The 26629-nt window shown below is 39.3% G+C and overlaps 1 protein-coding gene across 7 annotated transcripts in view; it reads right to left on the bottom strand.

Moving 5' to 3' along the window:
- Positions 1–26629, bottom strand: part of dnm2a (dynamin 2a) — a 77030-nt gene that overhangs the window by 23904 nt on the left and 26497 nt on the right. For 5 of the 7 annotated variants that reach the window (XM_079835955.1, XM_079835958.1, XM_079835952.1 and 2 more), the window contains exons 2-10: positions 18691–18764; positions 10242–10391; positions 9933–10136; positions 9568–9666; positions 8133–8293; positions 7838–7980; positions 7616–7751; positions 7345–7412; positions 3419–3557 (exon numbers count right to left, since the gene is read on the bottom strand). In XM_079835955.1, the coding sequence (XP_079692081.1) occupies positions 3419–3557; positions 7345–7412; positions 7616–7751; positions 7838–7980; positions 8133–8293; positions 9568–9666; positions 9933–10136; positions 10242–10391; positions 18691–18764 (1174 nt within the window). Of the gene's footprint in view, positions 1–1254; positions 1394–3418; positions 3558–7344; positions 7413–7615; positions 7752–7837; positions 7981–8132; positions 8294–9567; positions 9667–9932; positions 10137–10241; positions 10392–18690; positions 18765–26629 lie in introns of all 7 variants that reach the window. The other 2 variants (XM_079835953.1, XM_079835956.1) reach the window with 1 other exon arrangement.

Here is a 26629-nt window from a genome sequence, read left to right as displayed (position 1 = left end):
ATTGAATCATCACTGACTCAAAGTGAATAACAATAATTACAGCTGAAGTTCATTTCTGTACTAAGTTAATAACATCTATAATTACATTGTTGACCCTTCCTTTACTTTTTAACCCACCCTTAAACCACAAAACCTGTGCCTAACCTTACCCATATCACACCTCAATAGCAGCACAAGTGTTTTACAATACAACATCAAAACAATAAGTACATTGTCCCTAAAATTACTTTTTTTTTCATATTAGTTAAAGACACCTAATATAAAATGGGACCTGTTGTACTTAAATAAATGTAATTACTATAATAATGTGTATGAAAGATACACATTCAGAACATTCTGAATTTTATTATAAAGGATAAATGTATACATAGTATTGTTCAGCATTTTTATCATTAATATAAAGGCCTATTTTTTTCTGAATAATTTATGTAACAATATAGTATAGGATCATTAATGGTGCTTCCTCGAATGTATTAAAATAATCATTCAAAATGGAATTGGAACTAGAATCGTTAAATTCTTCACGATTCCCATCCCTAGTTAATAAAACTTATCAATCTTAAGTGATATAATTATTTTGTGAAGTGCAGGAAATATTTACTTTTTGAGGTGAAAAATCATGCAAATACTCTTCCAAATCTGAGAGTGAAACAGTGAAAAGAAGGAAAGGATGTGAAAATTTAAAAAATAAAGTGGGACATTGGGGAGGGAAGACAGAATCAACAGAAGTATTGCACTGCGGTTCCTCCTACGACCACAAGATGGCAGGTGACCGCTTGTTTGTTGCTATGACAACAGCAGCAGCCTTTTGTGTCTGGAGCAGTTGGCAAATCGTCTGTCACTGTTTTTTTTTTGTTTTTTTTACTTTTACAGCTAGTGGTTCGGGTTAACTGATGCTCTACTAAAGCAACAAAGAGCGAGAGAAGGTGATATGGCACTGTCAATCACTGGAACTGGGGCTCTAAAGCTGATTCAACTTAGAAACACCCATTTTCCCAAGCAATCTGGATGCAATTTGTTGGAGTCACAGGGACTATGGAAATGTAAGGCTCATTATGGAACAGAACACCAACTTCGGACATGAGTGACATGAACACATTCCAGACACACACGATGGGTGTGGCGGAGAGGGCGGGGCTGATTTGACACAGGTGGAAAGCTGATAGGGCAAGTGGGCGGCAGCGCGTGGAAATGGAGGGAGGAGGAGTTTTTTTGTTTTTGGGCTCTGGCTCATCTCGATACGCTCCTGGTTACCTTGTTAGCACTCTTCCTGACGAGGGTGGTGAGTTCGGACACCACCAGGTCCACACATTTCAGGCTGGGCTCTTTCAGTTTGCGGATCTGCTTTTTCACTATAGTCTCAAAGGCAAGGTCAGGGGTGAACAACCCCGTTCTAAAGGGGTCAGGGTGATGCCGTTGGGCAGGGGGGGAGAAGAAGTGTGGAGGTGTTAAAAGAGGACGGAAAAAAGAGAAAGAAGGCAGAAGAGAGCATGGAGAAGGGGAAGAATAAAAAGAGAGGAAACTTTTAGTTGATTAATCATAGCTTATCTATTAACAGATACAAAGTGAGGTCCAAAAGGGGGAGCCGCAGGTTTTCACATCCATGAATTATGAGTTATGCATTTTTGCACCAAAATAAACATACCCTAGAGAAAAGCCTGTTCAAGTCTAAAAGATTTGGACAAATATTCACACCGAGTCCAATGCTACTACACAGTATAAAAAAAAAAAAAACATTTTAAAACTATTAACCTAGCCTTCAAAGATTCATCGTTTTGGTTTAAACATTTTAAAATACTGGAAATCCAATGTTTACATGACAGATCTTTTCTTCCGTATTGTGACGTACATCCGAATGAAACAAAGAGAAAATTTAGGGTGGGGACTTGCTTCTATGCATCGGTTGTTGATTGAATTTTGTAGATGTTGCTCTCAAAAGTGGAGGCAGGGGTGGGTTTAAAATGGACTAAATGACTGGAATACGTCTGTCGTTTTCACCGGAAGGTCCAGTTTTGACATTTTGTTTGAACATTACGAGCTCCAAAAAATTGCATTTAGAAAATAGATACGGTTTACTTGAATGTCATGCCAACTTTAATAGCTCTGTCCAGCCAATGCGGAGAAAATGCCACATTAAAATACCATTCGACTGAATCTACAGCACTACGGAGCTGACAATCGACAGTCTATGTCGGGAATAAGAAAGAAAGCGAGAACAAGACTTAGAAAAAAACAAGACTAAAAAAACACGATAAAATGTGTGCATGCAGAAAACACAACATACACAACCAGTATAGTCCAATTTGTGGACAAATTACACTTGTTCTTTGTAATTAATCAGCCAAAATGACTAAACCATCCCCAAACCAACAAGTTGTTGATTTAAATTGGTGAAAAAAGATCGAAAACATTTAGCCTCCAACTCATGAGTTAACAGTTTAAATTCTTTGACTTATTTGCTAAATGGTAAGGCATTACTTTTGTCACGTTCGACTCGACACAAACCAAAAACTGTTACTGTGATGTGTGTTTGCCCTAGAAAGTACGCAAAACTTTTTGAGACTTGTGAGACTGTCTGACGGTTCATATGACAACGTGCAGTTAAAGAAGCACATTTTCAGTTGTGTTGTAATGTTAGTCACGTCTGTTTCGTGGTTTTGTTCAAGTTTGTTTTCATGTCTTTTATTTTGTAGTTTTCATAGTCATGTTTCATGCTCCTGTTTGTCATGTGCTTCCCTTGTTTCATGCGTCATGTTTACATTGGTTCATTGGGTTTCTTGTTAGTCGTGTTTCCATTGTTGGCTTGTCGTGTATTGATGTCGTAACCTGCTGTCAGTGAGTCCAGTGTTGTCAAGTCAGATTCATGTTTATATTCATGTCTGTTATGTTCTCAGTCAAGTTTACTTCAGTCATTGTCTTTCGTTCACCTCAGATTATATCAATACCATGGGTTCTAGGTTAGTCCCTCAAAGGAACTAAAAGAATTGTCACTAGAATCATTAAGACAGTGGAACGATCCCCCCCTTACTTGATATGTATTTTGGACTTGGTGTGAATGAGCCTCAATAGCCCTAACATTTAATTTTACCCTTGGCTACAAAGATTCAGCAGGATGTTGCGGACCTATGGCTCGTCCCTTTTAGACCAGCAGATGACCAGAGAGTGTCATTCTCCGTTCATCTCTTTATCACAAGACCGTCACAACACCCCAACACACGACAGCAGAGCCAGCGGACAAGGCAGTTGGGGGGGGGCCGAGGGGGTCACACCGACACGCAAACACACTCCCCGAAGACTATCGCTCAACCTCTAACTGTCCCTCTGTGCTTTTGGCTGAAAGCACAGTCTGTTTGTCTCAGGTGTAGTGTGACCCCCTCAATGGAAGCCCCCCTGTGGCCAGGCTGGGGTACTGCAGTACCTTGTTGGTGCACTGCCTGAATGTGTTGATGAGCTCCTGAATAACCAGATCGATACATTTCAGACAGGGCTCTTTCAGCTTAATGATCTGCTTTTTCACGATGGCTTCAAACGCCAGATCTGGAGTGAACAGCCCAGTTCTGAGAACGCACAGGACAGACAGACAGCAGGACGTAAGAGGACGGAGACAAACAGTTAGGTGAAAGAAAACAAACAACAAAAGTGCCAAAAAATAACTCAAAGACAAATATTTGTGACAATGACGTGAAAATGAAACACAATAGAATATTTGAAGGTGAGGTGGAGGGAAAGAAGAGGATAAAGACATTGGTTTAGATCACAAAGACTAGAAACTGAATCCTAAAAAATAAACGGACAGATGTGCGTGGCTTGCTGTGGGGAAAAAGAAGTCAATTAAACATTTAAGAGACAAGATTCCTCAGTGATTTTAGGAATTTTGTGACTTCAGGCCATGCCCTTGTGACAGTTTTTGCAGTCGCAGACGAATATTTGAGGGTCTCACAAGAGATGCCCAGAATGCAGCCTAATTGATGCTCACTCCGATTGCAGAGATGTGGTAAGCATGAGTAGAAATGCAGTAGTCAAGACCAGCTCAATTGAGTCAGAGTCAAGAAAAGTTTAAATCCGACAAGATATGCTCCCAAGTCCATTGAGTCCAAGTACAATACCACATTTGAATGGTTTTGGTCTTGGTCATCTATTATGAGACCATGACTATATTTTCATTGTCTTGGTCCTTTAGTTCAAAACCATATTTTCATGGTCTTGGGTCCTCAATTGTGAGCCCAAGATCTTGATCCTTGAGACCAAGATCACATTTTCACGGTCTTGGTCTGCGAGTAGTCTTAATCCTCAAATCCAAGATCACAAGTTTATGTCTTGGCCTTGGTCCTCGATTCTGAGCCCAAGACTACTTCTTTCATGGTCTTGTGCTCAAATCTGAGTTGAAGACCATACTTTCACCTTATTGTCTTAGTCCTCAAGTTCAAGATCACATTTTCATGGTCTTGGTCCTTGAGACCCTGACCACAATATTATCAGTCCCTCCAGAAAAACGCGATTATGCGATCGCGTGATTTAACGCATAATCAGCCAAAGTCCGCATATTCATGCGGGGGCCGCATTTTTTTCAAATACGCCGCACTTTCGCCGCATAAATTGCCTATTTCCACGTGCAAAATATGCGGGGCTATCATGATTTCATAATCCCCACATTTTCGTTGCAAAAAAAGTCATATATATTAGCAGAAAGTTGAAAATTTTTCGTTTACTTCACACAAGAGCCGCCATTTCCGCCTATTGCCATGGGAACGTTTTGAAGTGACGTGATTACCCGACGCGAACGTCATCGAAAAGCTTCAAACCCCGTGGAGAAACCATAGATACCGGTGAAACCATGATGAAGCACAAACTCCCATTGGCCAACAAAAATAACAGCAAAAGAGCAAAGCAGTTTCCCTGTGTGCTGACTGATTTCAAAACACAGCATCATGAAGCTTTGAAGCGTTATGAATCAATGAGTCGATTCAGCAGTTTGAAGCGTTATGAATCAATGAGTTGATTCAGCGGTTTGAAGCGTTATGAATCAATGAGTCGATTCAGCGGGTTGGATCGCCAAAGTCACGTATTTCAGCAGTTTGACACGCGATCCGAATCATGAATCGACTCGATGATTCATAGCATCATGATGAATGATCATCATAGCAGATGCTGTGTTTTGAAATCAGTCATCACTATATAAGTCGTTATTTAGTTTTTTTTGCACACAATAACTATTATCGTCGCTTCATAAAGTTATTGTAGAACCACTGTAGTGAGATGGACTTTGTAACGACGTCTTTAGTAGGCTACCTTTTATGGGTCTTGAGAGTGTACATTGTGCCAATGGAGGCCTTTCTGAGCCATCGGAAATCAACTAAAATATCTTAATTTGTGTCCAACAACATAAAGGGAAGTCATTAATGACAGAATTTTCATTTTTAGGTGAACTAACCCTTTAAGAGATTGCACTTTGTGCATTGGAAGCACTCAAATGTCTGTTTTGTATAGCGACATCTGTAAAACAGGAAGTTATTTATTAATTTTTTCAGAAGTTGTAGCATATTCCTTTTGTAAAGCTACAGAACTTGATTGACTAAATGTTTTGTAAATTTGAGCCATTATTAAGGTCTTCAATAAAACAAGATGAGAACTTAAATATTCCAGCACTTTCTGTGATGTAGTGCTTTTTTTCTCTTTCTCATCAAACCGCAGTTTTTGCAAGTTCCCGCAATTTTATCGCATAAAATTGCATAAATATCCCGCATTTTTCATCGCATTTTTTAAGAAAACGTGCCGCATAATCAAGGATTTTTGCCCGCAACAATCACAAAAAAAAGCCGCATTTTTCTGGAAGGACTGTATTATGGTCTTGGTCTTTGTCCTTGATTCAGAGTTCAAAACCCTATATTCATGGTCTTGGTCCTTGAGTCTGAGTCTAAGATTATATTTTCATGGTCTTGGTCTTTGACTTGAATGAGCTGGTCTCAACTACAACCGTAGTTAAACAATGTGATCTGAGCCAGATTTTAACCAACATTGACGCTGTAATGCGTCTGTAATCATGTTTAATATTTCTGCCCCATAATGAGCAATTACACCGCGAACACTGATGTGCTACAAACCATAATAGAACAAAAAATGGTGGAGAGAATTAACAACATTTTCCTTTGACATATTTTCTTATGGAACTAATATACAAAATTATATTATTTAATGTTTGTGAATGTTTCGTTCTTTATTTACTATTACATTATTTCTGAATGTAATAATAAAGTGTGACTTACACACCATTGCGACACACGATGTGTTTTTCTCTCAACAATGCCCAGCAATGCAATTTTGACCTGGTGCGACTTGTTTAAAAAAAAAAAAAAAGGTCTTGTGAAAAAAAAGAGTGTGATGACATGCAGAAAATACTTTAATGCGGCACTGTTACTGATATATACAGACTGACAAATGTAATTTGTAATACTTTAATTGTTTTTAAAACAAGAAAACTGATAAGAAAAAAACATGTGGCGTGAGCAGTAAAGCAATTCTGGTAAATGTAGGGCTGCCCCCAACTAAAGACTATTAGTTGTTCATGCAAGCCATTATTTGACTAATCACATGTTTGACTAATCATGAACGTTTAATATATATAGGCATACTATAGCCTATTCTGCGCTCAAGTGCAAGCATAAAGCTTGCTGCAAAGCACCAGCAAAAGTAATGATTAAGAATGTGTCCGAAAAAATAGCAAGAACATTATATAATGATAACATTTTAATTATATTACTAGTGATTTCTGAGTCAGTGTTGATGATGCAGACTCATCTCTGCAGTATTGAATGCGCCTGTAGAGAGAAATGCACTTTTCATACGGATGACATAATCAGCGAGTGTTTGTATTTGAATTGTTTCATTTAAAGGTAGACATTTCAAGCTTTCTATGGATATATTTCTCATGTCTGTGAGGCAAGTAGCCTATATAATGATTTTCAGTACATAGGCCTAGACGGCAGAAAGCGCATCCTGTTTATTTTCTTTATTTTACAAAGACACAATGCTTTGTTGTTATTGTGAGTTTACACACATAAAAGAGCCTTTACAAATTCAAATGATGTATTACTCTAATCTGTATGACTAAAATGACGGAGTATTTTAAGTTGTTCCCACTGTTTTCAGAAAAAAATGCAAGTGATCGCGCCTTACCATAGGACATGGCCTTACCATAGGACATGAAAGAGAAAGAAAGTGTGTGATTAGAGTGAAAGAGAGTGGGATAAGTCAGTGAACAGAGGATTTAATAAGTGCTGTGGCTTTCATGCCACCGTATGGCCTGCAGGGCTGACAAGCGCCTGCCGTCAATGGGACACCACTTGCCTGACACCATGGACGTTCTTAATGGCGTGACTGATTTCTCTCCGGAGCTCCTTCTCATCAAACACAATCTGAAAGAGAAAGAGAGACTTCACAACAGGGACTTGCCACTGCACCTGTGTGGCATACCGGGTTCTCCGGGAACTTGTTGTGACTTGTTATCTTAAGATCAAAGTAGTATTTGCTTGATTTTAGACCCGTACAATCGTTCAGACAATCTTTGTCAGTTCAAAAGCAGACAAAACAGAGTTCAGTTGAAAATAAAGGCCTTTACCTTGACTAGCTCAAAGGGGAAGCGTTCATGGAAAATTCGGTTAATTCGGGCACCTCCAGACAACTCCGCTGTGTCCACCTGGTCTCCGGACCCTTCGATGCACTTCTCAAAGTCCACTCCAAACTGCTGGACCATCCTGAAAGTGGTACTCAGAGTTATACACATCTGTCCTAGCCTAGAATTTGCTTTAGTTAGAGACGCTAGTCGCGTCAGTGCACTCACTGCAGCAGAGCCTTGGTCTTTCTTGTAGGGTCATCCGGGCGGAAATTCTTATACTCTTCCACCTCCTTTTCTAGTGATAGAAGCTGAGACTGGAGTTTGCTGCGCAAGCCCGGTAGCGTGTCCCGGATGTGGTTGGTCAATTGCTAAAAATAAAAGGAGGTGAGATTGTGATGTGTAAACACAACCACACAAAACAGAGGGTGACATTCAGCAAACAAAGTCATTTTTCTGGAATTAGCTACATAGGCATACTTCAGTTATTTGTGCAATTCCATGGCCAGTGATGTTTTCCTACCTGGTTGAGGGTCTTCTGCAGGTGTGGTGTTCCCATTTTTTCAGCCATGTGTCTGTAGCTGGGATGGGACAGGAAGAACTTCCTTTCTGCCGCCAGTGCAGCACGAATATCCTTCCTGCCATCTATGTCTTTCTGACTTCGGTTCACTACACCAATATAACCTGGGGCAGGGAAAATTACATTAAACAGCCTGTGCCAGGGCTGGACGGTTTGACAGTATATGCCCCATGTAATGGTAGAAATATGTCAACTGGAATCTTGCAATATTGTTTATTAGGGCTGCCAATCGATTACATCTTTTAGTCGCGATTAATAGCACACTTGTCGTGAAATTAATCATACGCCATTTATCTCATTAAACACATTCATTTTGTCATCCTTTGCTATATCCAGCAAAGTAAACAATCAGAAAATGGACACCAGATAACCAAATATAAGGAGTCCATATAATTCTATTATATAATACATTCATACACACCAAAGCACCCATGCAAACAAAAACCTAACAGAAAAAAAACGTTACAGAATTCAAAGAATACACAGTGTATAGTGTGTGTACAGAGCAACAACAACGAGGTTGTTTTCATTTGAGACGAGTCAAGCTGCGATGCCGAACAGGACCACACGGAGATGCCAAAAACTCCTAATTCATGCTTGGACTGCATAAACCTACGATTACTAAACACAACAACGTACACATGACAAATCAAACATTATCCTTCCCGAGTGTGTGTGGAAACAACGCAAATGTACAGTGTGTCTGTACATGAATGCAACCCTCATTCATGTACAGACACATGAATGCACGACAGAGCTCATGTTCACACACTGGAATTAATAATTCATTAACAACGCAATGTGAGTCTCTATTCTCTCTGATATGTCTGATGTAATCAGCCTGGGGGGTATTCCAGAAAGCAGGTTATGTGTGTACATCCCTGGGTATGTTTAAGAGTAAGTAAGCGGATAACCTCAACTTTCGGTTCCAAAAACGGAGGTAACTTTCGGGGTAAGTAAGTAGCCATAGCAATCTTAGATCATCTGTGTGACGAAAACTACGTCAATGATTCAGCTTTACGTACTTCTGTAATTTATTTGCGTTGATTGCGTTAGATTATTTTAACACGTTAAGGACTTTAACGTTGACAGCACTATTGTTTATATATCACGAATATGAGTGGGAAGGAATGCTTTACATTATTTACATGTGACAGTAAGATGGTACACAATGCAAGCGTCCTGTGCAAAGCACAGCCTTGGTGGGCATAAGAAACTTCTTTCAAATATATATATAATAAAATAATACCAACCCCAGCCTTTTTAACAGTATTGTATATACAGTAGTTACTATGATATAACATGACTCATTAATAATAAGAAATTGGCAGTAAATTACACTACTGTAATTTGATTGTGTTAAGTACAAACTGCCCACCTCTACGCAGCGGTAAGAGTTTATTTTCCAGGATATCCCGGGCGTCTGTACCCTCATCCATTAGATCCAGTTTAGTAATCACACCAATGGTACGCACTCCTGTTGAAATACAAACAAAACCACATTAACAACATCAGTGCTTGTGTTCTCTCAACAGGGCTTGCACTCTAACCTTTTCAGTTGTTTATGATTTCTTGATCAGGAAAAAAAAATCATCTAAGTTCAAGTTGAATCACTAGCAGAGCATTTGGGATTCACTAAAAAGAATGATTCGCTCATGAACTGGAAATCACTATGGTTTCTATGCTACAGGTTTTCCATGACTATGTGAACTCCGTTATTTCATCCCTCCCAGCATTCCTCACCTTGAGGGTCCACCTCCTTAGCCACCTTGAGGGCATCTGAGTTGGCCAAGTCAGTGTTGGCCGGGGTGACGGCGAGGATCAGGCAGCTCTCCCTAGTGATGAACTGCATAATCATGTCTCGAATCTGGTGCTCAATGTCATGCGGCTGGTCGCCCACCGCAACCTTGGTCATACCGGGCAAATCAATAAGAGTCAGATTCAATACTGTGGAAGAGAGAAAGAGAGGAGTGACATTTTAACAATGGATGCTGAGATTATGAGTGTGGACTGAGGAAAGTAGTGGTCTTAGGGAGTCTTGTGTTGAATTACCGTTTGGAGAGTACACCCTGAGGTTGATGGGAATAGCAGAGATGCCCTTATTGGACCCTGTAATCCTGTCGGTTTCTGCTTCAATTTCCTGCCGGACTTCATCAAAGTCCACAAACTTCCTCCCTTTGCAGTGCAAGAACTCTGCATATTCTACAGACAGAGAGATGGAGAGTGTGGTTTAGAGTGATAGGGAGATGGGCGGATGACATTTCAGCATCAAGGCAAACTAGATATGAAACCATATAGTGGTATTTTTACCCTTTCACTGCCATAAAATGTAGGCTAAACATTTCACACCAGGGTTATTATAGTTAACTACAACCATAATCCATTTCACACCAGGGTTATTATAGTTAACTACAACCATAACCCTCTGGTGCTCTTCGGTCATTTTTGACTGAAATTTGTTTGTTTTTTGGTAGGAATGGTACGAAACTTGCTATGTGAACACACACACAAAAAAATCATGGACACGATTCGAAAAGGTTAAATGGTCCTGAAAAAAAAAAAAAAGAGTCACACTTTTATTTCTCGCGGTTAAAAATGACCCCTTGAGTGGGAGACAAATTTAATTTAGTGGAAACGTAATGCTTAAAAGCAAATTTTTTGAGATATCAAGGTCAAATTTTGAACACAACTTGTTTAGATATATGACTTTGATTTTCTTGCAGTCTTAGAGTAAAACGTGTTTTGGAAAACATACATTTCATATGAAAATTTTAAATCGTATTTTTGTGCACTTTTCAAAACAATAAAGGTAAATTTCTGTAACTTTTTTAAACTTCCCTTTTAAAGATTTGTCACTTCAGCAATAATCTGGCAAGTGTCTTCTTTGAAAAGACATCAAATGTTAGTCTGATCTTAACTCTTTCCCTGCCAAACAAGGAATTTTCCGTGCTTTCACTGTTATACGATGGGGGGGGGGGGGGGGGGGGGTGCTATTATTACGCATCTTCTGAATGAGTACAGAATCTCCTCCTCAAAACACAGGAGAAGAAGAAGCAAAAAAGCAAGCGATCGTTTGTACGCAAATGCATATGTAAAATAACGTGATCATCAACATTAAACATCATATAAATCAAAACGATCTAATGTTACTGAATGAAATGTCGACCCAGGGCGACTGTGCAAGCATTAGGGGTGTTGGTGGACTCGGTCTACTCCATCTGTGTTTGATCATCGTTCTGAATCTGATCTGGATGCAGTCTTTGACAAATTTGATGACAAAAATGATTTTCTCAGCTTTTTGTTCAAAATGTTGCTTTTTTTTTAATGAAACTTACCCATATTTAAGTGTTGATGAAAAAGGTATTCATACAACAAAATATTCTATGGGCCATTGCATTTTTGTGAAAATTATCAAAAACCTTGGCGGTGACTGGCAACTTTTTTTTAAATCTCTGGCAGGGAAAGAATTAAGCATAAAGCATAAATATAATTCAGCACCATAAAATTCCCTAAAAATACAAAATATTAAATAAAAAACATTTAAGTGAAAAGTGCCCGCTTTCGATCCATAACGAACACCATGTTCAAGCATAAGGGTGTCCATCAGTGCACGTGGCACCAGGACACCCTAGGCCGGAGGTCGATGATCGACTTTGTGGTCGTGTCATCAGACCTTCGGCCATATGTCTTGGACACTCGGGTGAAGAGAGGGGCGGAGCTGTCAACTGATCACCACCTGGTGGTGAGTTGGATCCGATGGCGGGGGAGGAAGCTGGACAGACCCGGCAGACCCAAACGTACTGTGAGGGTCTGTTGGGAACGTTTGGCCGAGCCCCCTGTCAGAGAGATCTTCAACTCCCACCTCCGGCAGAACTTTGACCGGATCCCGAGGGAGACTGGAGATATTGAGTCCGAGTGGACCATGTTCTCCACCTCCATTTTCGCTGCGGCCGCTCGGAGCTGTGGCCGTAAGGTCTCTGGTGCCTGTCGAGGCGGCAATCCCCGAACCCGGTGGTGGACACCGGAAGTAAGGGATGCCGTCAAGCTGAAGAAGGAGTCCTATCGGGCCTGGATGGCTTGTGGGACTCCGGAGGCAGCTGACCGGTACCGGCAGGCCAAGCGGACTGCAGCCCGGGTAGTCGTGGAGGCAAAAAAATCGGGCCTGGGAGGAGTTTGGTGAGGCCATGGAGAAAGACTATTGGTCGGCCTCGAAGAGATTCTGGCAAACCGTTCGACGCCTCAGGAGGGGGAAGCAGTGCCCTACCAACACTGTTTACAGTGGAGATGGGCACCTGTTGACCTCAACTGGGGATATCGTCGGGCGGTGGAAGGAATACTTCGAGGATCTCCTCAATCCCACCGACATGTCTTCCGTTGAGGAAGCAGTGGCTGGGGACTCAGAGGTGGACTGGTCCATCACCCGGGCTGAAGTCATCGAGGTGGTTAAAAAGCTCCTCGGTGGCAAGGCACCGGGGTTGGATGAGATCCGCCCTGAGTACCTCAAGTCTCTGGATGTTCTGGGGCTGTCTTGGCTGACACGCCTCTGCAACATCGCGTGGCGGTCGGAAACAGTACCTCTGGACTGGCAGACCGGGGTGGTGGTCCCTCTTTTCAAGAAGGGGGACCGGAGAGTGTGTTCCAACTATAGGGGGATCACACTTCTCAGCCTCCCCGGGAAAGTCTATGCCAGGGTACTGGAGAGGAGAATTCGGCCGATAGTGGAACCTCGGATTCAGGAGGAACAGTGTGGTTTTCGTCCCGGTCGTGGAACACTGGACCAACTCTATACCCTTTCCAGGGTGCTGGGGGGTTCATGGGAGTTTGCCCAACCAGTCCACATGTGTTTTGTGGATTTGGAGAAGGCATTCGACTGTGTTCCCCGTGGCATTCTGTGGGGGGTGCTCTGGGAGTATGGGGTCGGCGGCCCCCTGCTTAGGGCTGTTCGGTCCCTGTACGACCAGAGCAGGAGCTTGGTCCGCATTGCCGGCAGTAAGTCAGACTTGTTCCCGGTGCATGTTGGACTCCGGCAGGGCTGCCCTTTGTCACCGGTTCTGTTCATAATTTTTATGGACAGAATTTCTAGTCGCAGCCAAGGGCCGGAGAGTGTCCGGTTTGGGGACCACACGATTTCGTCACTGCTTTTTGCGGATGATGTTGTCGTGTTGGCTTCCTCGAGCCAGGACCTTCAGCGTGCACTGGGACGGTTTGCGGCCGAGTGTGAAGCGGCTGGGATGAGAATCAGCACCTCCAAGTCCGAGGCCATGGTTCTCAGTCGGAAAAGGGTGGCTTGCCCGCTTCAGGTGGGTGGAGAGTTCCTGCCTCAAGTGGAGGAGTTCAGGTATCTTGGGGTCTTGTTCACGAGTGAGGGGAGGATGGAACGGGAGATTGACAGACGGATCGGTGCAGCTTCTGCAGTAATGCGGTCGATGTACCGGTCTGTCGTGGTAAAGAAGGAGCTGAGCTGCAAGGCAAAGCTCTCGATTTACCGGTCAATCTACGTTCCTATTCTCACCTATGGTCATGAGCTGTGGGTCATGACCGAAAGGACAAGATCCCGGATACAGGCGGCCGAAATGAGCTTTCTCCGTAGGGTGGCTGGGCGCTCCCTTAGAGATAGGGTGAGAAGCTCAGTCACTCGGGAGGAACTCGGAGTAGAGCCGCTGCTCCTCCACATCGAGAGGAGCCAGCTGAGGTGGCACGGGCATCTATTTCGGATGCCTCCTGGACGCCTTCCCAGGGAGGTTTTCCAGGCACGTCCCACCGGGAGGAGGCCCCGGGGAAGACCTAGGACACGCTGGAGGGACTTTGTCTCCCGGCTGGCCTGGGAACGCCTCGGGGTTCCCCCGGAAGAGCTGGAGGAAGTGGCTAGAGAGAGGGAAGTCTGGGCGTCTCTGCTTAGACTGTTGCCCCCGCGACCCGGCCCCGGATAAGCGGAAGATGATGGATGGATGGATGGATGATGTGCCGTTTTTGCAGAACTGGTGTGTGAGAGACCATGATAATGACGTATGAGCAACACACATGTTAATTTTGGAAAGGCCACTTTGAAATTATTTTTACATTATTCATTTCAGGGTACATACAACTTTTTGTGAGTGAAATTCAAGCACTTTTCAAGGACTTTCACAATTTCAAAGCTCTAAATATTATCCAATTTAAATGTTATTTTTAATTAGATGACCAAAGATAAAACATTTAAAATTTTTTACAGGTTTTTACAGGTTACTAAAAGTTAATTTTATCTGCATCTCATCTCAAGCTCAGTGCTTTACTGTCAAATGTGCCTTTCCAAGAAATAAATACCCTTATTAAATGTAAAATAATAATAATAATAATAATAATAATAATAATAATTTTACAATTAAATTACCAATATGATTAAAAATCCCCCATTGCTACCAAATCAGGTGCTGGCACCACCATCTGTAGAAGAGAGCTCTCAAATGTTAGTCTGAGCCCTATTGTGTCTAAAACAGTTGAAGATGGCAGAAACAAAATAGTATTAATTCAAAATGGAACTGTTTCTTTATAAGAATGGTTTCTTGATTCCCAATCATGTGAATCATCCACAGATATTATGCGTTTAGAAGCAGACAACAGCAGTTCAGCTTTGTTATGTTCTCCTTTACGGTCAATTACACTCATTTGGAAGATAATTTGTTCTGTAATGTCTTTCTGTCTGAATTAATTCTCCATCTGCACTTCCATGTCCTCGCTACATTATACTGAAGCAATATGAATGATAATTGCTTGTAAAGTGGCTGAGAGATGTAAATGTTAGAAGGGGAGTTTGCAGAGGAGAACTGCCTTGTGTATGTAATCTGAATAAAGTGACATTATTAGTTAAAGATTAAGCGCATCATTATTGTGCCACTAGCAACAGGAACTGCAATAAATAACTGTTCTTTATTGTTTTCAAACTGGAATGTGATAAAGCATGTTTATGTATAACGTGGAATGTCATGGAACTTGTCAAAAGTTGGATTGGCAAAGTTTTGGATGTTCATTTACATGATAACGCTGTTTTGGGGGCCTGGAAATGATACCGTTATTGCCTCCGTGTAAACCACAAAAAATTGGGAAACAGTGAGGTCATGCGCATGCATATTACGTGTTTAGTCTACAGGCATGTGCAAGTTCTTGACAACCAAAACAACATTTGTGGTAGGGCTGAAACAATTAGTCAACATTGTTGATAACGTTGACAATAAAAAACTGTCAACAAATATTGGTGTCGAATAGTCTTTTGATCTCATATGTGACCCTGGACCACAAAACCAGTCATAAGTTGCACGGGTTTTTGTGACAATATTCAACAATACATTGTAAGGGTCAAAATTATAAATTTTTCTTTTATGCCAAAAAAGTAAAGATCATGTTCAGTGAAGATATTTTGTAAATTTCCTACCGTAAATATATAAAAAATGTATTATTAGTAGCAATATGCATTGCTAAGGACTTCATTTGGACAACTTTAAAGGAGAATTTATCAATATTTAGATTTTTTTTCCACCCTCAGATTCCAGATTTTCAAATAGTTGCATCTCGGCCAAACATTGTCCTAACCATGCATCAATGGAAAGCTTATTTGTTCAGCTTTCAGTTGATGTATAAAGATCTTTTTTTTTTTTTATTACCCTTATGACTGGTTTTGTGGTTCAGAGTCACGTATGACCTATTTGAAGAGCCTGCAATAATGCGGTTTGACCAGTGGGGCGCTGTAGTGCAATCCTGTAATGCAGCCCTCCCGGATCAAATAAACTCGATAGTTAGTTAAAAAATTACTCTAGAGGAGCATTTATTAAAAAAAAATATGCACAATATTACATATTCATATTTTAACTAGTGCTGTAAATAAAACAAATTAAAAAACATAATTAATCGCACATTATTTCTGTAATTATTTGCAATTAAAAACATCTATGTTTTTAATATTTTATATTGTAATAATTTCACAGTTACTCAAATAAATGTAGAAACAACATAAAAGACTTAATTTTTATATTTGATGTAATGGCATCTTTTTTATGAATAAAGGCCAGTATCACTGATATATTTTAACTGTTTAAACATTAAATGACAGACATTCAACATAACAGTATAATTGTGAATTTAGTGAATTTAATACAATCGCTACATAAACCCATTATAATAAATGTCATATTTACCTGTGGCCTTCTGTCTAACAGGTTAGGAAATATACAGAAATTGAATAAAGTTATCAAACAATGTACAGTCTTAACAGCATAAATTATAAATTAAATATAGATTAAAGACATTATTTAACTAATTTAAGACGGCTCTTATGAGAATACTGGACAAAATGTTGGCATAATTCTGCTCGTTCAAGCACGAAAGAGAACTCGATTGGTGCACGTTGTGTGTGTGTCAGGACATTCACAGTCAGCGCGTTCTCTTTGTCTTGTCGCTCTTGAATGGTTTAAAAGCATTTGCATGAATAAGAGTGTGATCATATAATGCACAGCTAGCCAAAAAATTACATAAAAAACGGACGCTGCGTTAATTGCGTTTAATAGGTTTAAAAACGCTGCGTTAATTTCGTTTAATAGGTAAAAAACGCGCTAAACTGAAAGAAAAAAAATAATTGCATGCGTTAACACGCTAATTTTGACAGTACTCATTTTTAAAAATGTATTACATCTGGACTATTGATGAAAGAAAACCTGAAGGAAATTGGGTCTATTCAGTTGGCTCAAAATTAATTACAAATACATTTTCAAAAGCTGAAGTGATTTCCTGGTTTTATTTATTAGTTAAAGTAGGTTTAACTCTATTTCAACTAATTGCAAAAAGTGGAATAATCAATCGAAGCCTACTGATTGATCAGCAAAATAATCAATGATTAGTCGTTCCAATTATCGTTAGATTAAACAATTGTCAAAATCTATTTTTTTGCAGCCCTAAATGGCAGACTACAGGACTTTGTTTGTACGGTTTATTAAGATTTATTAAGATACTAGTTTATTAATGCTTCTCTTGCTCGATGCTTTCTCCATCTTGATTGTTTGTATTCACCACTCTGTAGAAGAAAGTGTTTGTGTCAAGCGGCAACCTCCCCCAGTTTCTCTTGAAGCGGATACGGAAGTGACTTAAACTGCAATTCATCAACTGGCCGCTAGGGACAGGCTCCAGAAGGGAGCAGAATCTCATTGAGCTCCATGTTAAAATGCCCAACTTTACAGCAGAAAAAAACATGTCTACAGCCTGGTACAAATTGTGGTTTTGGTCTATACGGCTAATTTTGCCCTTCATGGCAACTGTGAGGGGGTGAATTTTTTTTATATTATATAAAGCATTAAAGTTATGCATAATTAAGTGCGTGGCCATTTTGAGTGACAGGTGGATTGTCGTTTGTCTGCTGTCTGTTAGCCATCACGTCACATCAGCTCCAGCCACATCCCACGTCTTTATAGTGTTTCTTGACATCGCCAACTACTGGTATAGCATGATAATACAGCACGTTTAGAAATTTGTGCGGATCCGTGTGAACGAGGATCGTTTTGACAACGTTGTCGACTGTATGCAAAACTTTTCAAACCTTTGCATAAAGGGAAAACTTTTCTGTTTTTAGTACATTGTTGTCATGTAAACGTACCCTTAATCAATCAATCGTGAAATGGACAAGTGTCTTTGAATATTATACTAAAAGTCTGCTATTTAAATATGAATGCATGTTATTGGTGCGTCTGTGTGAATGAGTGGTGCAGTTGACATGATGAACGCATGAACTTCAGTTCCAAAGCTGCTCTGAGAGTCACTTTTGCAACCAAATTTCACACTTTAATTTGATAAAAACTATAGTAAAATACACACAGCAGCTCAAAAGTCTTGCCAAAACAGCCTGCCAAAATAAAAGTTTGGTTTAACAAAGAAATTATGACAGAAATATATTTCTATCGTACAGTAGAATGTACTTCTCAAACTAATAACAACAATTATTAACAATTATTAAAACTGCATTTTTAAAGGATTTTTAGTTGATGTTTTAATTTAAACCTGTTGCGCAGTACTTTGCTCGGCAAAAAAAATGAATTATTTAAATTTAATTTGATTAGATTTTATGAGATTAATTAAATTGTTAATGTTTTATACATTCATTTGATTACCACTGTTTTCAATAAAACATTTGCATTAAATCATAAAACACAGAATACAGAAATAAAAAAAATACTTCATAGGGCACTATTACATAACTTTTTTTTATAAATTGATAAAGTTTTATGAATTCAATTGTCTAGACATCCTTTTTGATTATTACAGCGGAACCATTTATCAAAGCGGAAAACACGCAATTTGGCAAAACAAGTAAAATGGATTTCATAGGGCCCATGATGTGTCATTTGATGTGACACATTTTTGTCATACTAAATATTATGGGCACCGTGTATGAAGCAGCATGAAAGCATGTTGTTTCAACCATCCGCATACATATTACGTACCTGAGAAGGCTTTGTTCAGTTGTGCTCATTAACACACTCACCAGCTTTGTTGTTAACTAGCTGCAGAATGAGAGGCCTGCGGGTGACGATGCCTGAGCCTCGGGGAAGGAAATCCCTGTAAAAAACGAGAGAAAGAGAAAGTGAGTATGGACAGATGAGAGGCAAAAACACTCCCGAGTCATTCATAGCAAACAAGCTCAATTTTCAGGGGTGGCAAGATTGATCAAATTATTCATGAGTGAGGGCTGAATGTCTAGGAGCAACCTCTTTGCATTCATATCAGAACACACACACAAACCAAGACGGTTCCTTGTAGCAATGAATATTAAAACACAGTGGCATCTTTTGAAGGACCACAATTCCTAAGAGGCTGCAATGGTTTTGCAAATGAATGGCCACTGCCTTATCTTGCAGCCAAAATCCGGGTACATTTAATACCACTGAGGCATATTATAAACACGCTCTGAGATCAAACTGTGAGCGGAGAGCAGGGCAATTTTAGCCCTTAAAATCCAATATATCCAGATACCTAATAAGAAGCAAAGAGGACAGAGCAGGTATGGTTTTAATAGTAATATCAGGGAAAAGAGGGAGGCATTCAATCAGTCGACAATCAGAAAGGCAAAGGGCTGTGTGATATTGAAGAAAAATGTGATATGCGATATCCTTGTTAAATAATGCGATATTCGATATGCAATACGATATTGCTTTAAGAGTGTAAAATATATTTAAATTATATAAAAAATAAATAAATAAACTGAGAATGATACCATTTGTGTTTCACATTCTTTCTGGGGAAAAAAGCATCGCTACAACTTCTGAAAGTGACCAGCAGTGTTTTAGTAAAAATATAATTTGAACATCAATGTAAACAAAAACAAAAAAATGTAATGCTAATATTTAAATAGTCAAGTCAAGTCAAGTCAACTTTATTTATATAGCGCTTTTAACAATGTAGATTGTTTCAAAGCAGCTTTACATCTGGTAAGCGCTTCCGTAGCCTGATGGCAAAGACTGAAAGACTCAGGAGGAGTTTCTTCCCCCAGGCCATCAGACTCCTGAACTCAGTCACGTGACTTCACTTCACCCCGCACACGCATAAACATACAGTTTTTTAACATTAACATTCACATACTGCCATTGCACTGCACTTTACGTCCCTATTGTTACTGCGTAACAACCTGTAATAAACCTTGCACATTATACTTCTTTATATATACATATTATATATTTTATGTTAACCACTTATTTTTAAGTCTACAGTTTATCTCACTTATCATATCCACATATTTTTTATATTTTTATTTTTATCTTATTTCCTATTTTTATCTTTTACTTGATTTATTTATAATTCTACTTATGTTAATACTTTTTATTCTAATTTTATTCTATTTCTATTTAATTTCTTGTAACTGTTATTTGCACTGTCCATGGAGCAGACCTGTTTACATTTCACTGCCAGTTGTATATTGTGTATATAACTGTGTATGTGACAAATAAAACTCTTGAATCTTGAATCTTGAATCTTGAACAGTGTTAAACAGGAAAATAATGCAGCATAATTTTATTCAGCCGTATAGCCATTCTGGAAAAAAACGCTGATGTCATCAGTTCATTTCAATTATCATACAGTGACAGTGTGGGCTTTAGATCAATAATTCGATCAGTAATTTAGTTTAAATGGTTAATTTAGTTTATTATTTAGATTTATTTCGATGTTTAGTTGAAAAATTTAGTGTTTAGTGTAAATACCAAAAACTCTTGCTTGACTTGGTAATATATAGTTGTATCAACCTAAAACTTAACATCAAGAACATCCAGGTAAACAAAGACACCTGAACTAGGGGTGGATGATTATTTTTGTTATTTTAATTTATCTTTGTTATTAAATATTAGAAATAAAAACAGTAGTCTTCACATGAATTAAATATACAGTGATATATAATAAAGCCAATAAAGAGTGATTTTCTCTTTTTCTTTTGTTGTTTGACAGAAAGCGGCAGGTTTACTGTATTAGCAGGTTTAGCCGGCTACACACTGCAAGCGTGGCGTGAGCATGGCGTTTCTGTTGCGTGTCAGCTGCCTGGCGTTTTCTGTGTCTTTGCACGCGGCGCTGCTGCTGCTAGGTGACGTAGAGGAAGGCCTATACTTCATGTTAAACATAAAATATATAAATAAATATTTATATAAATATATAACCTACTGATATTTAGCTTCAAAAAGGGTGTTTTTTAAAAATCTAATTTTTCAGTCATAAACAATGGGTTTAAACAAGTTTCAGTTAAATGACATTTCAAAGCGTTTAAATTCATGTTTTGACTGGTTTTATGTCAGGCGTTACAACCAAATAGTTGAATGTATATACTGTAGTTGTACCACCTGCCAGTGCAGCAACCAACCTACCCATACTTGAATTTAGCCATTTTTACCAGCGAGATCTACCATTTCTCTCTGCCACAAGGATCAATTGGGCTCCTCTGGATGATGCATCATCATGTTTACTGTTATTACCTTGTCAATTCATCATAAAAGAGCCATGTTTGCAGTTGTGCCACCCTGACATTTGAGAATATTGCTGGACAAAAGTTTTTTCAATGATCTCAACAGCTTTTAAAACTACTGATATTTATCAAATGTTTTTATATAAAAGGTTTCAAACCGAAAATGATGCCATAGTATTTCGTTTTTAATTTTAATATTATTAAATCTTAGTCTGTTTATTTGTTTGGACAGTTGCACCACCTGACATTTTGGAGGTGCAAGATAATCAAACATAAAATAATATGCATTATTTAAACATTATAAAAATTAATTCAAACTAAATAGGTTTTATAAAATAAAGTGGTATATGCCTCAAATTATTTTAAAAGGAAATAATGCACTTGGACACAAAAATATGCACGTCATGTCAATGACCCATCTAACATAAGCGACACCATAACAAGAATAACAATGTACAGTAAGAGACTTACAAGATTATTTAGAATTTAAAATGTAATTTTTACTTTGCTCTAGAGGCCGCTCTCGTTTCTATGGGATTGACTCCCTTTTGGAGCCTGTCTCTAGCGGCCAGTCGATGAATTGCACTTTAAGTCACTTCCGTGTTGGATTCAAGAGAGAGACCGGAAGGTTGCTGCTTGGTTTACACCTGGTACTTCTTTCGTTTCTGCTCTGGCAGCCGCAAGATCACGCCAAACGCTGCAAGTGTGTGTTAGAAATCAGCAATGGTGTGAGAACATTGTGCTTGGTACGTTTTTCGTCTTCAAACCAAACTTGGGTCTTCAGCCGACAAAGTTTAAATGTTTGCATTAAGTCAGTAGGTGGAGAGTAGGCGTCTTTTATGGCTGTTCGAACACATTCGACCACATGGGCCACTATAGCCCCGTTTCCACTGAAATTACCCGGAACAATTTGTCCCAGGAACTTTTTTTCCCCCAGACCTGTTGCTGTCTGTTTCCATCGTGGTCTAAAGTACCGTGAAGTCCGGTGACGTAGGACTGCACGCGACTTTCCAGAGCCCACTGAGCGGTTTTCATCTTCCGCAAATACACTAAAGCCTGAACCTCGCCGTCGGTCCATCGTCATATTTTTTAAACTCCATTGTTGTTTCGAATAGCAAACATCTCTTACTGCACGCACCGCAACAGATGTTTAGGTTGAAATAAAATGCAGCGTGAGCTCAACCAATCAGCATGTTCAGCGCCCAAATCCCACCCCCGAAAGTTCCTGAACTTTGAAAAAGTACCACCTCGTGAGCAGGGCCGTCTTGAGGGGGAAACTTTTACCTGGAACTTCATTTTTGACCCCGGTTCCTGCGGTCGAAACACGTTGAGTACCACCAAAAAGTCCCTAGTTCCTGGGAAAAGTTCCTGTGGTGGTAACGCAGCTTATGAAAGCAATCCGGTCAAATGTTTTTTGAATTCTGGAAGTGGTCAAAAGTGGACAAGCTCAAAACATTTTAGACCCCGTTTACACCTCTATTTATTATCAGCCACTTAAGATCCAATCAACCTAAACGCATCTTAATACCAGGTGTAAACAGGGCCCTTGGTGTGAATGGCCTTCAAATACGCATATACTTAAATGGATAGTTCACATAAAAATTCACTCTAATGTTGTTCCAAACCTGTATGACTTTCTTAGAAAAGGACAACACAATTCTTCAAAATATCTTCTGAGAACGTCAGAAACAAAAGAAAGTTTGGAACAACATGATTTGCTGTGGGGTGTGTATATGATGACAACGGTAAGTTTATCATGAACCAAAAACTCCTGAGCAAAAACAGGTCTGTTACCCATCTATTAGGATTGGGCGATGTCCCCTAAATTGGCAGTTGACGATGTTTACAGTAAAACATTGCGATGGATGATGATATCGTCGGAGGAGGGGGTATATTTTACTATATCTCTTAACATAAATATTATTTTCTATTTTATTATTTTCTAAAAACTATAATTTCGTTATTTTAATAACCCAACTAATGACTCATCCGCACTAGGTTGCACGTGAGGGGAAAAAAACGTAGCTTTCTTCCACTTAAGAAGAGTTGTGCACTTTTAAAGGGTTACTTCAGTGATTTAGCATTAAGCTTTGTATTTAAACTGGGTCATTTATGTAGTAGAAATGTGAAATTATTTTAGAATTTGGTGCCTTCTAGACGGTGAAAAGACAGAAAATTTATTTTTGTCTCATGGGGATGAAAGACAACAACTACCAGAATGCACTTGCTTCGCTGCCCACTGCGGCTCCACCCCAACGTCGGTTTCATTTTTATAATAATACAATAATTTTGTTCAGCGAATAAACACTACAATTAAAGACTGAATGTGTCTTCTCAATAACGTGTGAGTGAGCCGAACGAAAGTCAGGAGACAAACGCAGCAGGAGCAGGAGCAGGAGTCAGATTTCATTCAGCACGAGAGCACAGAGCTGAGGTAAGCGCGGCAGTCATTTACAACGCATGTCCAGTCTGGCGCTTTCTCAATTCGCATATGGAAGCTAAACTTTCATAGGAATTCATTGAAAAGTTGAAACACTCACTTTCTCTGCACAGCTCCGTTATGAATGCCAGAGGCCGAGCCGTGCGCATTTACATTCTGTGAGTGAGATGAGATCTCTCCCCTATGAGTGGGTTGACAACATGCGGAACAGCTCCCTCTACTGGCTGTAGTCTTTAGGCTCTGGCTAAAAAATCCTCAGATGACGCAAAATTACGATATTTGCATCATCTGAGAATTTTTTTCCAGAAATAATGCATAATTCTCTCGTCTCAGGGGGATATGAGGGGGAAAAAGTACCATAATTTGAATATACTACCGGGTTTATACTGATACAAAGCTTAATGCTAAATCACTGAAGTAACCCTTTAAGCATTTTTTATTTCACTCTTTATATAAATATTATTTTCTACTTAAAAACTATAAATTTTGTTATTTTACTAACCCAAATAATGACTCCTCTGGGCTTTACAATAGTTTACACGCACTTTTCGCGATTATTGTTTTTTTAAACTTTCATTTGTGTAGTTCAAATGACCACCTTAAAATATTTCAATAACATAATTTATTTTGTAGCCTATGCTATGTTTTGCATGACAAAAAGTTAATTGTGCTGCTAATTGTAAGTGAAATGTAAATCCCAAGTTTCGGTCTGAGTGTTGTTCCCATTTTCTTGTTCTTGATTTGCTGTTCTTCTGTGTTTTAAAGCTACACTGTGTGATATTTTCCCCCATCTAGTGGAGAAAATGTATTTGACCATCCAGTGAATTTTAGTTTCTGTTCCTCTCAATTCCGATTTCGTTTTAACTCCTAAGGTGGCCGATTTAGTCCAAGATTAACATGGCTTCCAGTTCGACCTCGTCCACATTCGACACGGTGCCATCGAGTGTTAAAACGCGAAAGGCGAAGCTTGAATTTACGGGTATGTCCCTCTTTGGCTAATGTACTTTCAAGATGGAGGGGCAACATGGCGACCCGCATTCGAACCCCTTACCCGTATGTATTTTCAATGGCAAATTATAAACTTACGAGAATACTTTATTACTTGAAAGAAGTAATTATACATTAATGAGCACATATATTTTTGAAAGAACTAAGTGTTTTTAGCTAAGAATAAACTAAAACAATTACACAGTGTAACTTTAATAAATGTGTGTTATCAGAATCTCCTTCATTCTTTCATTTGATTTGACATTATGGCCAAGGTAAATTGTCTTTAAAAGTATTAACCAGACAAAAGTTATTTGACGTTCGCTGCAGTCTGGGTTTATCTTAAACTGCCGCTTCAGTGCAAGAGCCACAGAAGAGCTGTGTGACAATGAGCAAGATTTCCTGAGACAATACAATAGGCTAATAATAATAATTAATTAATGAGGGCCGTTTTCTTGAACAAAATTAAATATTTTAAGTTAAATGCACAGTGTAAGACATGTAAAAAAGACAAGAGGCTAACAATGTCATAATCAATATTTGTGTATCCTGTCACGTACACGTACACTAACTAGTCACGTCTCTGGCATAGACTACAGTATTTAAAATAGCATATATGCAGTAGTTATATTCTCTATTTACTTTACAGAGCAATCCCTGCAAAGTTTTTAGATTAACTATAGAAGAGACTAGGATTAGTGTGTCGCACTCGCAATACTTGCAATGGGGGGCGTGGCATCACGATGGTGGCGCTCCATCGTGATGTCGGTCAGTCGTGATGGACGATGATGGGCAACCCTACTTTCTATGAAAAAAAAAAAAGCATGGGATTTTAATTTCTAGAAACTACTAAACTGTCGATCTCCCATGAGAGCAGCTGACCTGAAAGATAAAATTGGATGCAGAAGATGCAGATTCACTATGAACATTTGCGTTCATTTACTTGCGTCCGGCATGTTTTATGCCTTTGGGACAGTATAAAAACACATGATGAAATGCCAATGATGTGTCTGTTCCACATGTGAAGCTTTGATGGCATCCCACATGCTGTGGGTGTGTTGAAAGCGTGTCTGCGGGTTCGAGAGTCATCCAATCACAGCCTGTCTTAATGAGTAAGCCTGTCTCTCCAGGAGATCCTGCTCTACATCTGGTCCTGATCAAAGCCAGTGCAGTCGGCTGTGAATCCAGACGTTATTTCCCCAAAAGCACTGGCCCACCTAATGCACAATGCAGCAGAGCCCGAGGGGAAAGACAAACCCTGCTTTAAAAACACACACAGACAACAATAAAAGAAGGGTCATACACAAAGAGAAGATGAGACAAAACAGGGCTTGACAATAAGGACAGCCCAATGGCTCGGGGCCAGCAAGAAAAACTATTATTTCCAAATGTTTAAAGGGTTAGTTCACCCAAAAATGAAAATTAGCCCATGATTTACTCAGCCTCAAGCCATCCTAGGTGTATATGCCATTCTTCTTTCAGACAAACACAATTGGAGTTATAATAAAAAATGTCCTGGCTAATCCAAGATTTATAAGGGAGTGACTGTTGCTCTGTTTTTGCAGTCCATAAAAGAGCGTAACTGGTGTCTACCGTCATCAGACGTAGCTTAAGCATTTTGAACTGCGCGAGGCGTTACACTTTTTCCGTAAATTGAATAGAGAAGACGGTCTGCCGGAAGTTAGAATTTTTACTTTATAAATTTTAAATATGGAAGAAAATGCGAGAGTACTCAAACGCTTTCTCAGTACTTAATTTTCAAACACCGAATTAAGTACTCTTTGGGCTCTCGTTTTGGCAAGTACATACAGTCGGATACGTTTTCAGTGAACGTAAACACCTGGGAACGAAATCCGATATCATTATATTGGATCTGTGCATTAGGTCTTGAAGTGACAGCAGCCTAATATACCTGCTGCTGTCTGTTATTAATCTTAATCTTTATTTAACATCCTAATATTCATTTATACAGTGAATAATGCATTCAAGTTTTCTGTACCTGAAAACTGTACTCATTCTGTACCTGAAAAACCCGAAAAGCACCGTTTGTTA

The sequence above is a fragment of the Gobio gobio genome (assembly GCF_949357685.1).
Source record: "Gobio gobio genome assembly, chromosome: 1".
Classification (NCBI taxonomy): Eukaryota; Metazoa; Chordata; class Actinopteri; order Cypriniformes; family Gobionidae; genus Gobio; species Gobio gobio.
Note: the sequence above shows the minus strand (reverse complement) of the source record. Positions and strands in the feature narration are given on the sequence as shown.